Source organism: Macaca mulatta, chromosome 3 (genome assembly GCF_049350105.2).
Source record: "Macaca mulatta isolate MMU2019108-1 chromosome 3, T2T-MMU8v2.0, whole genome shotgun sequence".
Lineage (NCBI taxonomy): Eukaryota > Metazoa > Chordata > Mammalia > Primates > Cercopithecidae > Macaca > Macaca mulatta.
The window spans coordinates 83,584,924-83,603,192 of NC_133408.1; the positions used below are offsets into that span (position 1 = coordinate 83,584,924).

Genomic DNA, 18,269 nt, shown 5'->3' on the forward strand with positions numbered 1-18,269 from the left:
TATAAGGCCTAGAGGGACATCAGTATGGGACTTCGGTTATGCCCACCCCCTGCCCCCACATACACAATCCCATGCACACCCAATTGTCTAAAGTCATTTCATTCCTGACTATCGGCCTCATCCATTACCTTTTTTTTTTTTTTTTTTTTAAGACAGGGTATACTCTGTCTCCCAAGCTGGAGTGCAGTGGTGCGATCATGACTCACTGCAGCCTCGACCTCCTGGGCTCAAGAGATCCTCCTGTCTCAGTCTTGACAGTAGCTGAGGCTACAGGTCCGCGCCACCAAGCCGGCCCCATTATCTTCGTATTCTTAGAATTTGTAATAGACCCCGGACGCGGTGGCTCACTCCTGTAATGCCAGCACTTTGGGAGGCAGAGGCGGGCAGATCACCTGAGGTCAGGAGTTCGAGACCAGCCTGACCAACACAGGGAAACCCCGTCTCTATTAAACATACAAAAATTACCTGGGCATTGGGGCGCGCGCCTGTAGCCCCAGGACTCCGTCTCTAAAAAAGGAAAAAGAATTTATCATACAAATAACAACAGGTAGCCAATTGATAGTTTTTTTTTTTTTTTTTTTTTTGAGACGATGTGTCGCCCAGCTGGAGTGCAGTGGCGCGATCTCGGCTCACTGCAACCTCCGCCTCCCGGGTTCAAGCGATTCTCCCGCCTCAGTCTGCCGCGGATTGCCAGGGTCCGCGCTGAGAGGACGTCAGGGGAGTCAGTCCCCCAGAATAACGGCTGAGCATGAGGGCTGCCTAACCTTGAAATCCAGCGCCCTCCTGATCCACACGTCCTAAGACGAATAAATCCTCACAGTCTTTGTGAAAACCCACCAGCAGAAGCACGTCCAAAAGTCTTCACCTCCCCAAACAAGTGTCAGAAGCGGGAAAACCAACGCCGCGAATGGGCGGGAAAGCCACAGCGCCTGCAATCGCTTCACCTTATTAGCTAATTTTGCTGTCCTTCTCAGTGGCCCGCCTCCCTTGCTCGCGGGCGATATTTTCATTGGCTTTCGTCTGCTAGGCGTCCAATCTCATTGGTTTGCTTTTCTGTTCGTCAGGTTTGGGTGCCTGGTGAAAGGCGGAGAGGGCGTCACTATTGGGCTGGAAGCCCCGCCTCCGCGTGCCGTGTGCAAAAACAAACAGCCGTTAGGTAGGCGGTGCCGGGGGGGCGGGGTCTGGCTAGAAGGAGGCGCGCGATTGAACAGCCGCTGGGGTTCGAACCAATAAGACAAGCGGGCATTGGCCGCAGCAGCGCGAGGCGGGCACGGGGTATTGTCCGGCTCCGGCGGCGGCGGTCGGTGCTGCGAGAGCGGCGGCGGCGGCGCGGGTCGTCAGCGGGAGGGCGCGCGGCCGAGCGGAGGCAGAGTCGGCGCCGAGAACATGGTAAGAGCGGCCGGGTGGGTCGGGGGCACGGGGCCTAGGACAGGGCCGGGGGAGCAGAGCGCGGAGGCCCCGGCGTCGGCGCCGCTACCTGTGGAGTCGGGAGTTTGCGGGTGTCGGGGCTTCGTCCGGCCGAGCCCTTCGCCACCCGCCGGGGGGCGCCATATCCCGGCTGCGGAGCCCGACACGGGTCCCCGGGTGAGAGCTGGGCCTGGCTGGGTAGAGCGCGAAGTCTGTTCCGATCCGGACAGGTCTGTCCCGACGCTGGTGACGCTGCACCGCCCGTCTTAGAAGGAGGAGGACGCCAGAATCCGGCTTGGAAAGGTAGAAACAAGTGCCGGATCTTAATGTGATCGCTCCTCTGTATGAATGAGGTCAAACCGGCTGCCGCTATACAAGTTAGATAAGTCTTTGGCGATGTTTGGTTACGTAATCTCTCTGGCAGTCAATTTAAGGGTTTCTGCGAAAGGGTGCTTGTATTTGTGGTCTTTTGAGCTACAAAGAATGGTTTTATAGACCAGAACCACACGATTTGTTCTAGGTGATTGCACAGGTTTGAAATGAACGCCCATTATCTTCTGACCCCCATGCAGTTTGCGGTTTTCATTATAAAACGGTACTTTCCTTTGCCCTTGCTATGAATTTTCAGTCTTAAAGCATTCATCTTTTCATTCTGAAATTCAGATCTAGATTAGAAAAGTGTGGCTTTAAAAAATGAAAGTGAATAGAACTTCAGCCCCATTTTAAAGTTGAGGGAAAGGAGAAAGTGCTAAAGGATACGCTCTGAGTTGCATCAAAGATTGTGTAAAAGTAGTAAGACTGTTATTATGGAATCTTATTTTTGCCGGTATTCGTGCTTTAAGCATTCTGTTGAAAGGTTACTTCAACGGGAGCTACCTGCTTAAAAGTTAACACCAGGCTGTCATTTCTTATACTGCAGATAATATTAGATGATTTGTGCTTGATGTGTCAGATACGGTATTTAATAGACTTAACACCTAACTATAAACAGATTGGCCAGTCGAGAGGACAAAATGTTTGGTTATTGTAAAATACCCAAATCTTATAGCTGGAATAGACTTTAGGGACAATTGCTTCCAACGTCTAACGTATAGTTTATTGTTATTGTAAAGTACTATACTTTAACAAACTGAGGTACAGCCTACATCTAATCTGTTAACGGATTTGCTCAAACAGATGATTTTCATGATTGTAGTTTTTTGTTTGTTTGTTTTGAGACGGAGTCTCAGTCTGTCGCCAGGCTGGAGTGCAATGGCGCGATCTTGGCTCACTGCAACCTCCATCTCCTGGGTTCAAGCGATTCTCCTGCCTCAGCCTCCCGAGTAGCTGGGACTACAGGTGTGCGCCACCACGCCCAGCTAATTTTTTGTATTTTTAGTAGAGATTGGGTTTCACCATGTTGGCCAGGATGGTCTCGATTTCTTGACCTCGTGATCCGCCTGCCTCGGCCTCACAAAGTGCTGGGATTACAAGTGTGAACCACCGCGCCCGGCCGATTCTAGTTTCTTAGATATTTTTCAGTCTCTAGTGATACGCTATATGTTTTACATCCACTTACCAGTAGCTAAAAATACATAAGTATTAACATAAGCTAAAATGCAGGAGACATTGAGTTGTCGTTCTTGATAGATTTTAAACCTGAAAGGAAGTAAGCAGATGTCTGTTAAAACTGACATGAAAGTGTCTTAGTATCCAGTTTGCAAGTTTATCCAAGTGAAATGAACTCCCTCTTCCTCTTGTGTGTGTGTGTGTGTGTGTGTGTGTGTGTGTGTGTGTAATTTTTAAAAACCAGCAACCTTAACTCAGGTTAATATGAAGTCAATTCTTGGAATTAAAAAATTATATTTGGTTTCTCAAGCACCAATTAAAATGAATGTTCAAAGTAGGGAGGCTATATATACAGTTTGAGGGGATATCGGAAAGAAAGTAATTATCCATTTATTATATAATTTTATATTCAGAAAAGTTTGATACCATGAAAGTTTTCTTTTGTTAAGTATGAGAATTGTATCGAGAGTCTCTAAATATTGGAACTAGTCATTTAATGTATTGAGGCTTTTAAAATCTGACTATATGTCTACTTCTTTAAAAAGCAAATAGAACAGCAAATATGACGTATCTGAAACAGTGAGGATAAAATTGCTTAAGCAGAGTAGTTATTATATGACCTGGGGAGCCTGGGGAGTTTTGTAGTTGTTGGCTTTTCATTAGTGACTAGTTCTTATTTTTTCCAATCCAGTCATAGGAAGACAGTGATTATAATTTTAGATGCCAGTTGAGAGGTTTTTAAGTGTTATATATTAGGCAAATAGAGATAAAAAGGGTTTTTTATTTGAGAAGTAAGACCTGTCTTGTTAGGGGAGCCGACCTCAAAAATCCAAAAATTATATTTTTCTTATATAACAACATAGTCAAAATTATTGAAATATATGAGGCATTCTGGTAGAAATCAAGAGCATCTCAGTTCTTACTGATAAACTTAAATCAGTCTCTTGCTGAATTACCTAATGTAAGAGAGTGAGTATTAATTAGTTCTTAGATTTTTATTTTTCCTGTTTCTAATACCTGCCAAGGTTTTACTGTTTTTCTTCCATATTATCTTGGGTGACGCGCTTAATTCACTTAGACGTGATTAGAGGAAGTATACAGGGGTAATTTTTAGCTTTAAAAAATCTTTAAGGAAAGGGTTAGCTACAAAGGGGATATGCCATTTCAAAGCTTACTATCTGTTTTGAAAGTATAGCCCCTCAAACAGCCAATCCTGTAAACTGATTTAACAGTAAAGAAATAATCTATTTAAATGGTAAAAACAAAATATATGAGAGAAAATTAGTTTTCTTAAGTCAGACCCTTAGTATTTCCTCCTTAGAGGCAAATAGCATTTCTAATTTATTGTGTCACCTTCTAGAAATATGTGTGTACACACATACCCCATATTTACTTAATAGCTCATTACATGTGCACATACTTTACCTTTTTCATGCAGAAATAGGGTTTTTTTTAAGCGTACAGTTCAGTGGCATTAAGTACATTTATAGTGTGCAACCATCACTGCCATCTGTCTCAAACTTTTTCATCTTCCCAAGTAGAAACTCTACCCATTCAACAGTAACTCGGCCAGGCGCAGTGGCTTACGCCTGTAATCCTAGTACTTTGGAAGGGCAAGGCAGACAGATCGCTTGAGGTCAGGAGTTCAAGACCAGCCTGGCCAACGTACGGAAGCCTTGTTGGTACTAAAAATACAAAAATTAGCAGGGTGTGGTGGTGCACACCTGTACTACCAGCTACTTAGGAGGCTGAGGCAGGAGAATCACTTGAACCCAGGAAGCAGCTACCCCCCTGGCAACCACAAATCTGCTGACTATGAACTTTACTATTTTAGGAACCTCATAAGTAGAATCATATGGTATTTGTCTTTTTTGTAACTGTCTTATTTTCCTTAGCATAATGTCCTCAAGGCCCATTTATGTTGTAGCTTGTGTCAGAATTTCCTTTTTAAAGCTGAATACTATCCCATTATATATATATGATTTTGTTCATCCATCATTGGACACTCAAGATTGTTTCCACCTTTTGGCTATTCTGAATAAAGCTTCTGTGAACATGGGTGTACAAGTATTTGTTTGAATCCTTGCTTTCAATTTTTGGGTGTGTACCTAGAAGTGGAATTGTTAGACTATATGACAATTCTGTGTTTAATTTTTTGAGGGTTTTTTTTTCTTGGAATATGCTTTATTTTTCTGAGAGTTCTAAATATTTCTGTGGAAGTAATATATGTTACATTGACATTGATAAAAATTGTGAAATATTTCATGTATGCATAAAAGTTATATTGACTTGCAACATTCTTCAATCTGGAAATTGATAAATATGTTAGCTTTTAGAAATCTCATATTTTTCAGCCTGGCACTGTGGCTCATGCCTGTAATCCCAGCACTTTGGGAGGCCAAAGCGGGTGGATCACTTGAGGTCAGGAGTTCAAGACCAGCCTGGCCAACATGGTGAAACCTCATCTGTACTAAAAATGCAAAAATTAGCTGTGTGTGGTGGTGCACACCTGTAATCTCAGCTACTCAGGAGCCTGAGGCAGGAGAATCACTTGAGCCTGGGAGGCGGAGTTTGCAGTGAGCCAAGATTGCCCCACTGCACTCCAACCTGGACAACAGAGCTAGACTCCATCTCAAAAAAAAAAGAAAAAAGAAAAATCTCATATTTTCAATAAGCGTTTAAGGTTTGACTTCTTTGATAGAAATTATAAAAGGTGATAGAATCCCATGTATATGAGGAAGAGGATCACCTACATATTTTTAACTACCTAAAGTAAAAGTAGAAGAAATTCTGTTTCCAGAATATTTTTGAAGTAGTGTTTTCAACTCTTTTCATTCAAAAAATTTTTTTTGCATTTAGGCTGGAGGCAAAGCTGGAAAGGACAGTGGGAAGGCCAAGGCTAAGGCAGTATCTCGCTCACAGAGAGCTGGGCTACAGGTAATGAATCCATGCTGTCGTTACATTACTATTTTCTTTACTGTTGTAATTTATGACCTATGTTTCATCGATTACAGAAGTCTACTTGTATTACTACAAACTTTTTTTTTTTTTTTTTTTGAGACAGAGTCTCGCTCTATCACCAGGTTGTAGTGCAGTGGTGCGATCTCGGCTCACTGCAACCTCTGCCTCCTGGATTCAAGCGATTCTCCTGCCTCAGCCTCCTGCATGGCTGGGACTACAGGTGCGCACCACCATGCCCAGCTAGTTTTTGTATTTTTAGTAGAGACGGGGTTTCACCATGTTGGCCAGGATGGTCTCAATCTCTTGACCTCGTGATCCGCCCGCCTCAGCCTCCCAGAGTGCTGGGATTACAGGCGTGAGCCACTGTGCCTGGCCGAGAAATACTTTTAATCAGGAAACTTGGAAGGCCAAACTGTAAACTGTTATCCTCTTGGCAGTGGTAAGCCATTGAGAGTTTAAGCAAGAGGACAGCATGATCCAGATGATACCGAAAGAAGGGGGATGGGAATTTATATTGATGTGCACATTCTGTATTTTAGGTTTCCATGTATATTCCTAATTAGAACTTATTTTAAGGCATACTTAATTTGAAGTAGAAAATGGAAGGCCAATGGAGATTATTGCAGTGATTTAGGAATAAAGTAACATACTTGAATGGGAAGCAGTAGAAATCATGTGTGTGCAGAAAATAGGTGAAGCAGTATAAGGTTAAGAGGAAGTCAGAAGTTTCTCTAAGGCTTAGAACCTAAGGAACAGAGGAGTTTGTAATAGGGTCAAGTTATGAGTAAATTTAAATGGGATCATTTTGAAGTTCACTAAAACATCCACGTGAAAATGTCCAGAAGTTGGAAACATGAGTTCAGCTTTCTAAGAGAGGTGATAGAATTAGGAATTTGAGATCATTTATGTAAAATTGATAGTTTATGTTATGGATGAGTTTCCTAACCTAAGAGAATGAGAAAGGAGCACAAGGATATTTGAGGACCCCTCAAAAACTTTAAGAAAAGGCTGAGGAGTAGTCAGGGTTGGTATGAGAATTCTGAAGTCTAAGAAGAAATGTTTTTGAGGGCCTACTGTATGCCAGACAACATACTGGTTACTAAGGATACAAAGGAAAAGAAGACATAAATCTTGCTCTTAAGAAGCTTTTGGTCACTTAGAGACGAAGTATAAATGCAAAAAAAAAAAAAGATTGCTTGTGTTTATTAAGGAAGTAAAATGTCACTGCTGGCCTTCAAAAGTACTGTTTAACAGAAACCAAGTTAGGGTTAGGAAAAAATGGGTGACAAGAAAGTAAGGGTTTCAGGATTTGTTTTTTAAATTCAGTCTTTGGAAAGAGACTTTCTAGACCGTAACTGGAAGCAGTTTTCATAGATTGTGAAGTTTTCAGTAAAGTCTGTAGAAGGAAAGAAACCAGCAGAAAGGAAGTAATTGTAGCTGTTGAAATAATGCAACAGTGAAGGCATGAGGTAGGCCTGTAAGAAAGGGCACAGACAGGCTGGGCGCAGTGGCTCATGCCTGTAATCCCAGCACTTTGGGAGGCCAAGGTGGGCAGATTACACAAAACCCCGTCTCTACTAAAAATACAAAACAGCCAGGCGTCCTGGCGTGCCTATAATCCCACCTACTCTGGAGGCTGAGGCAGGAGAATCGCTTGAAACCCGGGAGGCGGAGGTTGCAGTGAGCCAAGATGGCACTACTGCACTCCAGCCTCAGCGACAGAGTGAGACTCTGTCTCAATAAAAAAAATAATAAAGGGCACAGACAAGTGGGATTAGGATACTCTGAAATGAGAAAAGTACCCTCTTTTTCGGAAAGTAGAATCACAATGAGATAATAGTACTGATTTTTCTTAACTATCAGATCACCTCTTGAAACTGAAGAAAGAACATTTAATAAGATCTGAGGAAGGTATTGGAGGTTCAAAGTTGCATGTGCCTTTTATCTGAAGAAATTAACTAGACAGGAATTTGATCAATGGGTCATGTTGAATGTATAGTTGATGACAGCCCTGCATGGTTTTTCTTCATTTTAGAGTGATATTCTCCATATTAAGCAGAGGTTAAAGATTTTGATTTTGATTACCAGAACATAGACACAGGCCCTGGGAACTGTTAATTGCCTAATAGATTTGACTTCTGATATGTGTGATCAACTTTTTTATTATTTCATGCTTACTCACATTTTTTCAGCCTTTGATTACAGTCAGTGCAATGTTAAGACTCTGCAGTGCTTCCCACTAAGACATCTCTCTTTTAGTTTCCTGTGGGCCGCATTCACAGACACTTGAAGACTCGCACCACAAGCCATGGAAGGGTGGGTGCCACTGCTGCCGTGTACAGTGCTGCGATTCTGGAGTACCTCACTGCAGAGGTTTGTACAGGAATGTCTGTTGTATATGGCAGTCCAGAAGGTGCACTAGTCTAAGTGACATAAACCCATGGAATATATTTGAAAAAAGACATATTATGCTCATTGGGGCTTTTTTGTTTTTTTGGAGATAGAGTTTCACTCTTGTTTCCCAGGCTGGAGTGCAATGGCCAGTCTCCGCTCACTGCAACCTCTGCCTCCCGGATTCAAGCAATTCTCCCACCTCAGCCTCCCAAGTAGCTAGGACTACAGGTGTGCACCACCGTGCCCAGCTAATTTTTGTATTCTTAGTTGAGACAGGGTTTCACCATATTGGCCACACTGGTCTCAAACTCCTGACCAGGTGATCCACCTGCCTCGGCCTCCCAAAGTGCTGGAATTACAGGCTTGAGCCACCACGTCCGGCCTCATTGGTTTCTTTAACAGCGCGGTTTGAGATGCATCTTGTCAGCTATTACCCAATACTAATGTGAAAGAACCTTGGTGTACTTGTTTTTAAAGCTAAGCAAGGGACTGGGCACGGTGATTCACGCCTGTAATGCCAGCACTTTGGGAGGCTGAAGTGGGTAGATTGTACACTTGAGTCCTGGAGTTCCAGACTAGGCTGTGTGACAGAGCAAGACCCTATCTCAAAGTAAAAAAATTTTTTAAAGTTAAGCAAAGGCCAGCAATCTCTTATCTTTTATTTTCATTTATATAAATAAATATATATGGCTCAAGCCTGTAATCCCAGCACTTTGGGAGGCCGAGGCGGGTGGATCACGAGGTCAGGAGATCGAGACCATCCTGGCTATATTTATTTATTTATTTTTTTTTTTTTTTTTGAGACGGAGTCTCGCTGTGTCTCCCAGGCTGGAGTGCAGTGGCGTGATCTCGGCTCACTGCAAGCTCCGCCTCCCGGGTTCACGCCATTCTCCCGCCTCAGCCTCCCGAGTAGCTGGGACTACAGGCGCCCGCCACCTCGCCCGGCTAAGTTTTTGTATTTTTAGTAGAGACGGGGTTTCACTGTGTTAGCCAGGATGGTCTCGATCTCCTGACCTCGTGATCTGCCCGTCTCGGCCTCCCAAAGTGCTGGGATTACAGGCTTGAGCCACCGCGCCCGGCCATAAATATATATTTATATTGAGACTGGGTCTCATTCTGTCACCTAGGCTGGAGTACGGTGGCATGATCATAGCTCATTCCAACCTCAAACCTCCTGGGTTCAAGGGATCCTCCTGCCTCAGCCTCCCTGGTAACTGTGACTTCAGGTTTGTGCCACCACACCTGGCTAATTTTTTTTTTTTTGAGATAGAGTCTTGCTCTGTATCCCAGGTGGAGCGCAGTGGCGCAATCTTGACTCACTGCAACCTCCACCTCTTGGGTTCAAGCAATTCTCCTGCCTCAGCTTCACCAGTAACTGGGATTACAGGCACCCGCCACCACACCTGGCTAATCTTTGTATTGTTAGTGGAGACGGGGTTTCACCATGTTGGCCAGGTAAGTCTTGAATTCCTGACCTCAGGTGATCCACCCACCTCAGCCTCTCAAAGTGCTGAGATTACAGGTGTGAGCCACCACTCCAGTTGCTAATTTTTTATTTTTATTTTTTGTGGAGTTGGGGGCTCCCTATGTTGCCCAGACTGGTTTCCAACTCCTAGCCTCAAGTGGTCCTCCCAAGGTGCTAGGATTACAGACATAAGCCACCATACCCCAGTGAACTTTGAAGTATGTATATAATCAGTAGAAGTATTTGTGAAGTTACAGCATAATGTTTTAGTTTATGAAGATTTGCGATGATGTAAAGTTTTGCCAGTGTGATGATACATAAAAATCACAAATATGATATTAGAAGTAAAAGACTCAATCTGTTCTTCTGGTTCTCTGCAGGATTATACATACAAAATTGCTGTATCTTACTTAGTTTGAAATTTCAGAAAGACAAGTTAATTGGGCAAGAGTTCTTAATTCTTGGGTCGTAGACCACCACTTTCCCCATCCGCATTCCTCCTAAAAAAAAAATCCATTGGGAAGTCGTGAAACTTCACCTACATTCCAGGCTGGGGAAGTAATTTGAGTAACATTCTGGTAGAAACAGAAGGGTCTTACTTGGGGAAGATGTGATTGGGAGCTAGGCTGAGGAATTTAGCTTTTAATCTGTATGTCAGTTATCATTGCTGTTATTTTTTCATTAATCTCACCAAGTCATCTGTGTCCCACTGGGAATTTAACATTGAATTATGGATATTATGGATAGTTTCAACTTAGCTGTGTCATGATTAAGAGGTGTTTTGTTTTTTGGGGTTTTCTTGTTTGTTTTGAGACAGGGTCTCTCTCTGTCTCCCAGGCTGCAATGCAGTGGCATGATCTCTGCGCATTGCAACCTCTGCCTTCTGGGTTCCAGCAATTCTCCCACCTCAGCCTCCGGAGTAGCTAGGGCTAGCGGTATACATCACCACACCCGGCTAATTTTTGTTATTTTCTTGTAGAGACAAGGTTTTGCCATGTTAGCCAGGCTGATCTCAAACTCCTGGATCTGCCCACCTCAGCCTCCCAAAGTGCTGGGATTACAGACATGAGCCACCTTCTATTAAAAGAGGCCACCCGGCCGGGCGCGGTGGCTCAAGCCTGTAATCCCAGCACTTTGGGAGGCCGAGACGGGCGGATCACGAGGTCAGGAGATCGAGACCATCCTGGTTAACACGGTGAAACCCCGTCTCTACTAAAAAATACAAAAAATTAGCCGGGCGCGGTGGTGGGCGCCTGTAGTCCCAGCTACTCGGGAGGCTGAGGCAGGAGAATGGCGTGAACCCGGGAGGCGGAGCTTGCAGTGAGCTGAGATCCGGCCACTGCACTCCAGCCCGGGCGACAGAGCGAGACTCTGTCTCAAAAAAAAAAAAAAAAAAAAAGAAGCCACCTGGCCTCTTGTATTTTTTTAAATTTTTCAATTTTAATTTTAATTAAAATACATTTTTAAACTTTTCTAAAAGCGTTAAGAAATTTCATAGCTGGGCACTGTGGCCCACGCCTGTAATCCCAACACTTTGGGAGGCTGAGGTGGGCGAATCATGAGGTCAAGAGATCAAGACCATTCTGGCCAACATGGTGAAACCCCATCTCTACTAAAAATACAAAAATTAGCTGGGCATGGTGGCGGGCACCTATATATAATCCCAGCTACTCAGGAGGCTGAGGCAGGAGAGTCGCTTGAATCCAGAAGGCAGAGGTTGCAGTGAGCCGAGATCATGCCACTGCACTCCAGCCTGGCAACAGAGCGAGACTGCATCTCAAAAAAAATAAAAATAAAAGGCCGGGCGCGGTGGCTCAAGCCTGTAATCCTAGCACTTTGGGAGGCCGAGACGGGCAGATCACGAGGTCAGGAGATCGAGACCATCCTGGCTAACACAGTGAAACCCCGTCTCTACTAAAAAATACAAAAAACTAGCCAGGCAAGGTGGTGGGCGCCTGTAGTCCCAGCTACTCGGGAGGCTGAGGCAGGAGAATGGCGTAAACCTGGGAGGCGGAGCTTGCAGTGAGCTGAGATCCGGCCACTGCACTTCAGCCTGGGTGACAAAGCAAGACTCCGTCTCAAAACAAACAAACAAAAACAATTTAGGTCAAGATTAGACAATGAATGTGTGGGTGCAGTCAACCTTATTTATTTATTTTTTTTAAATGGACTCTTGCTCTGTCGCCCAGGCTGGAGTTCAATGGCACGATCTCAGCTCCTGCAACCTCCACCTCCCGGGTTTAACAACTCTGCTGCCTCAGCCTCCCGAGTAGCTGGGATTACAGGTGTGTGCCACCACACCCGGCTGATTTTTGTATTTTTAAAGTTCAGTTGATTCTCATGTATACCCAACACTGCTCTATTTAAAACGAAGAGGTGGCCTGGCACAGTGGCTCAGGTCTGTAATCCCAAAACTTTGGGAGGCCGAGGCAGGCAGATCACAAGGTCAGGAGTTTGAGACCAGCCTAGCCAATATGGTGAAATCCTGTGTCTGGTGTTTTGTTTTTTTTTTTTTTTTTTGAGAAGGAGTCTGCTCTGTCGTCCAGGCTGGAGTGCAGTGGCGCCATCTTGGCTTACTGCAAGCTCTGCTTCCTGGGTTCACGCCATTCTCCTGCTTCAGCCTCCTGAATAGCTGGGACTACAGGTACCTGCCACCACGCCTGGCTAATTTTTTTTGTATTTTTAGTAGAGATGGGGTTTCACTGTGTTAGCCAGGATGGTCTCGATCTCCTGACCTCGTGATCTGCCCATCTCAGCCTCCCAAAGTGCTGAGATTACAGGCATGAGCCACTGCACCCAGCCAAAACCCCATCTCTACTAAAAATATACAATTACCCGGGCATGGTGGCATGCGCCTGTAGTCCCAGCTGCTTCGGAGGCTGGGGCAGGAGAATCATTTGAACCCAGGAGGCAGTGGTTGCAGTGAGCTGAGATCACGCCATTGCACTCCAGCCTGGGCAACACAGCAAGACTTCATCGGAGGCCGAGACGGGTGGATCACGAGGTCAGGAGATCGAGACCATCCTGGCTAACACGGTGAAACCCCGTCTCTACTAAAAAATACAAAAAACTAGCCGGGCGAGGTGGCGGGCGCCTGTAGTCCCAGCTACTCGGGAGGCTGAGGCAGGAGAATGGCGTAAACCCGGGAGGCGGAGCTTGCAGTGAGCCGAGATCGCGCCACTGCACTCCAGCCTGGGTGACAGAGCCAGACTCCGTCTCAAAAAAAAAAAAAAGAAATTATTTTAAATTATATTTTAGGCTGAGTGCGATGGCCCACACCTGTATTCCCAGCACTTTGAGAGGCTGAAGTAGGAGGATCACTTGAGGCCAAGGGTTTGACACCGGCCCTGGCGACATAGTGAGGTCCCATCTCTTTTATTTTTAAAAAATTTAAAAAATACATTTGAAAACTTCTAAAAGCATTAGGAAATGCATTTCAGCTATTAAGGGTTGTACAAAAATGGACTATAAGTATATATTAAAATATGTGACTTTGGCTGGGTGTGGCAGTTTACAGTTGTAATCCCAGCACTTTGGGAGGCTGAGGCGGGTGGATCACGAGGAGGTCAGGAGATCAAGACCATCCTGGCTAACATGGTGAAACCCGCCTCTACTAAAAATACAAAAAATTAGCCGGGCGTGGTGGCGGACACCTGTGGTCCCAGCTACTCAGGAGGCTGAGGCAGGAGAATGGTGCGAACCCGGGAGGCAGAGCTTGCAGTGAGCCGAGATTGCGCCCCTGGCCCTCCAGCCTGGGTAACAGAGTGAGATTATGTCTCAAAAAAAAGAAAAGAAAAATGTGTTATCAGTTTATGTAATGTTTGTGCGTTTTGTATGTACAAATGCTAAGTGATCCTTCATTTGGAATCCAACGTCCTTCATTTGATATGCTAATCATGGATGCTTTGTAGGTGCTGGAGCTGGCAGGTAATGCTTCTAAGGATCTCAAAGTAAAGCGTATCACTCCGCGTCACTTGCAGCTTGCAATCCGTGGTGATGAAGAGTTGGATTCTCTTATCAAGGCTACCATAGCTGGGGGTGGTATGTATTACTACTTAAGCCTTGATTCTTACTGGTCTTTCTGACTAATATATCGTTCAGATCAATGATACAGTATATTTGATTGGTTAACTAGAAAGCATATAAACTTTAATTTCATAAATATTAAATCTATTACAATTCTAAGCTGCTTTTCATAATGATCTGAATAAATATTTCTCCTTATACTCATATGTAATGCTATTTTTATTTTAGCCAGTTCTTTATCTAAATTTCATATGATACTTAAAGCCTGATGTTTAACATATTTCCCATACCTTTTTAACTGTGTTTGAAAAATGAGTTGGAGAAGTCGCATAACATACACTGGGAAGGGTTGAAATAAATACACTTGAAAAGTGGGTTAGGATCAGTGAAAGTGAGAGGTAAGTTGGTGGTTCTTAATCTTATTTGGATAACCCTCAGAGAACATCATGAAAGCGATGGTTACAGCTGGGCGCGGTGGCTCACACCCGTATCTCAACACTTTGGGAGGCTGATAGGCAGGCGGATCACCCGAGGTCAGGAGTTCAAGACCAGCCCGGCCAATGTGGTGAAACCCCGTCTCTACTAAAAATACAAAAATTAGCTGGGCATAGTGGTGCATGCCTGTAATCCCAGCTACTCAGGAGGCGGAGGCACAAGAATCACTTGAACCCAGGTCGCAGTGAGCTGAGATTACACCACTGCACCCCAGCGTTGGCGACAAAGCGAGACTATTTCAAAAAAAAAAAAAAAAAAAACTGTGGTTACTCTTCTCGAAAAATGCACAGAAAGTCACACAATTTTACATACAGTTTTAAAGGGTTCACAGACCCGTGGGGGGTAGCCATTGGTTTAGATAGTTTAACAGTATCAGAATATGAAAAGGGACTTAATTTCATTTTTTGTATAATTAACTTCTTACTTGAGGCAAAAACTTTAAAAGTTTTTAATAACTTTTTTTAATTTCATTCTAGGTGTGATCCCTCACATCCACAAATCTCTGATTGGAAAGAAGGGACAGCAGAAAACTGCTTAGAGGGATGCTTTAACCAACCCTCTTCCTCCCTGTCGTTGTACTGTAACTGGGACAGAAGAAATAATGGGGATATGTGGAATTTTTAACAACAGTTAAATGGAAAAGCATAGACAATTACTGTAGACATGATAAAAGAAACATTTGTACGTTCTTAGACTCGAAGTTTGATAAAAGTACCTTTTCATGTGGTGACAGTTGTGTGTTGATTGGCTAGGTTTCTCCCGCGTGTTTTATACAAAAATGGAATTGATAAACCATTTTTTACAAAATTAATTTGTCTCAAAACTGTTCTGTTCATGATGTATTAGAAATATTTTACTCAGACTTTAAGTATTTTAAATCTCAGATTGGTTATTCAGAGTAACCTTGGAACAGAAATTGGGAATATAGCTTTACAATGATTGATACCATGGTATATTGACTCTTACATGCTATTGATCTGTAGCACCATTTTTTACAAACCACTAGGAAAAAAACCTGCCAATTAAATCATGATACACCATCAATTATGAGACATCCCAATTTGAGAGGTGTTAGATTATGGAAAAGTGTGCATTTATGACTGAAATGCTAATGGAATTATTTGAATTCTATACTGAGCACTTACCATTTGCCAGGCCCTTTGCTGAGTGCTCTACTGACTAAGAAATTTTATTCCCCCCACATTATAGATGTGGAGTCTAAGGGTCACAGAAATTGTATGCTATGCCAAAAAACGTTCAACTAGTAGATAGAAAATGACAGAGCTATGATTCAAACCTAGATCTGGCTGACTTCAGACCCTGATGTTCAGTTTATCAAAGGTTTTTCCTTTTGGTTTAAAATCCCAATTTTTGGCCAGGCATGGTGGCTCACGCCTGTAATCCCAGCACTTCGGGAGGCTGAGGCTGGTGGATCACTTGAGGTCAGGAGTTCGAGACCAGCCTGACCAACATGGTAAAACGCCATCTCGACCAGGCACAGCGGCTCATGCCTGTAATCCCAGCGCTTTGGGAGGCCAAGGCGGGCGGATCACAAGATCAGGAGATTGAGACCATCCTGGCTAACACAGTGAAACCCCGTCTCTACTAAAAAAAGAAAAGAAAATTAGCTGGGTGTGGTGGCACGTGCCTATAGTCCCAGCTACTCGGGAGGCTGAGGCAGGAGAATGACGTGAACCGGGGAGGTGGAGCTTGCAGTAACCCGAGACGGCACTACTGCACTCCAGCCTGGTGACTGAGTGATACTAGGTCTCAAAAAAAAAAGTCTGTACTAAAAATACAGAAATTAGCCAGGCATGGTGGTACATGCCTGTAGTCCCAACTACTTAGGGCACTGAGGCACAAAAATCACTTGAACCCAGGAGGCAGAGGTTGCAATGAGCCAAGATCACACCACTGCACTCTAGCCTGGGCGACAGAGTGAGACTCTGTCTCAAAAAAAAAAAAAAAAATCCCAACTTTTAGTAGTCTCTTAGTGATGCAATAACAGTAATTTGTACAATCTTTTAAAAATTATTTTTATTTATCAGTTTCCAAGAAACTTTTTTTGTTTTGAGACAGGGTCTTGCTCTATTGCCCAGGTTGGAGTATAGTAGCGTCATCCTGGCTCACTGCAGCCTCCACCTCTCAAGCCCAAGCAGTACTCTTACCTCAGCCCTGCAAATAGCTGGGACCGTAGGGACATGCCACCATACCTGGCTAATTTTTTTATTTATGTAGAGACAGAGGTCTCCCTATGTTGCCCAGGTTGGTATTGAACTCCTGGCTCAAGCCATCCTCCCCCCTTGGCCTCTGAAGTACTGGGATTACAGGCATAAGCCACCATGCCCTGCCCTAAATAACTGTTAAACTTGAGTTAATGTACTAGTAGACCCTTAGAAAATTATATTTTTCTGCTTGCAAGTCTTCATTAAAGAAGGAAATTTTTTAATGTTTTGTAGTATAATGCTCTCCAAACTCATTTTTTTAAACATTTTATTATGGAAATTTGCACAAATACACAAAAAGAATAGCAGAATGAAGCCCCGTGTACCCATCCTCCAACAGCTGTCCTGTGGTCAGTCTTGTTTACCTGCATCCCCACCTGTCCCCTGCCCCAACCCACAGGGATCAGTTTGAGTCCCATTACAGGCATAGTATTTTCATGTCTGTGTGATCAGAAACATAATTCAAATACAACTCTAAAGATAGAGTACTTTTTAGAACATAACCACAATACCATTGTGTAAGACTGCTAAAACATTTTTGATGCCAAGTACCAGTCAATATTCAAACTTCCCTGATTGTCTCATAAGTTTTTTTTTTTAACAGTTGGTTTGTTTGAATCAAGATCCAGACAAGATCTAGATCTTGCATTTTGTTAATCTAACCTATAGATTTAACTTTCCTGTTTTTAATTTTTGAAGAAACTAAGTTCATCCTATAGAATTGTCCTTCAGTGGACTTTACTGAATGTATCCTAATGGGATCATTTACATCTTTTCTGTCCCCTATATGTTCTATAAACTGACAGATCTAGAGGGCTTTTGTTGTTCTGTTTTGCTTTTTCACAAAAACAATTCATAGGTGATATATGCTCCCTGTTGTATCACATCACGGCACATAATGGCTCTCATCTTGTAACATTAAGATTGATAGTAGGTTTGGATGCTGCCAGCCCACTCCATTCATTATAAAAGTTCTCTTATCAGCTTTTCCCCTGATGGATTTAGCCATCATTAATGTTATTTGCCCAGATCTGGGATTCTATCAGAGGTTGCCAACTGGTGATATCTTGTCATTCCTTCTGCATCTATTAGCTGGAATCCTATAAAGAACTTTTGCTCATTAATTCACAAGGCAGGATAAAATAGAAATTTCAAATTCTGATTGGATTATCTAGGCACCCATTTTGAAGTTTCTGTATTGAGAGTCAGGCCTACAGTAAAAGTAGCAATAGAAAGCTGATTGTTTAAAAAAAAAAAAAAGGGTGGGGGTGCAATATAATCAACAGACCTTCCTTTGGCTGAATCACTTGATTCAGGGCAATTTTTACTACAGTTTTATAGATAATTGCTTCAAATGTCTAATTCATTTTGGTTGCATAGTTACTTGACTACATAATTTCTTCCCAGGGTTGTACTTGTTTTCTAACAAAAAACGCAGAAATAGAACAACTAGGCCAGGTACTCTGGGCCTAACTCTCACAGTTATCATCAGTCTTGTTTCATTTGTACCCAACCCCATGAGTTATTTTAAAGCATGTTCCAGATATCATATCACTTCATGTATAATACCTTAATACATATCTAAAAGATAGCTTTTATTTTTTTTAATTTTTTTTTTTTTTTCCAGACAGAATCTTGCTCTGTTGCTCAGGCTGGCCTGCAGTGGCACGATCTCAGCTCACTGCAACCTCCACCTCCCAGGTTCAAGTGATTCTTCTGCCTCAGCCTCCTGAGTAGCTGGGATTACA

General features: G+C 43.3%; 1 protein-coding gene across 3 annotated transcripts; it reads left to right on the forward strand.

Annotated features, from left to right (window-relative positions):
• The first annotated feature begins 1,270 nt into the window (after window positions 1-1,270).
• H2AZ2 (H2A.Z variant histone 2) lies at window positions 1,271-15,669 on the forward strand. 3 transcript variants are annotated; one of them, XM_015133548.3, is made up of 5 exons: window positions 1,271-1,389; window positions 5,815-5,892; window positions 8,176-8,289; window positions 13,687-13,816; window positions 14,773-15,103. In XM_015133548.3, the coding sequence occupies exons 1-5, from the start codon at window positions 1,387-1,389 to the stop codon at window positions 14,832-14,834; spliced, it is 387 nt and encodes a 128-aa protein (XP_014989034.1). In that variant the 5' UTR covers window positions 1,271-1,386; the 3' UTR covers window positions 14,835-15,103. The 3 variants fall into 3 exon arrangements, with proteins under 3 accessions (XP_014989034.1, XP_077851133.1, NP_001247938.1); XM_077995007.1 differs by lacking the exon at window positions 5,815-5,892; NM_001261009.1 differs by lacking the exon at window positions 8,176-8,289 and having other exon boundaries at window positions 1,318-1,389; window positions 14,773-15,669.
• The last annotated feature ends 2,600 nt before the right edge of the window (window positions 15,670-18,269 follow it).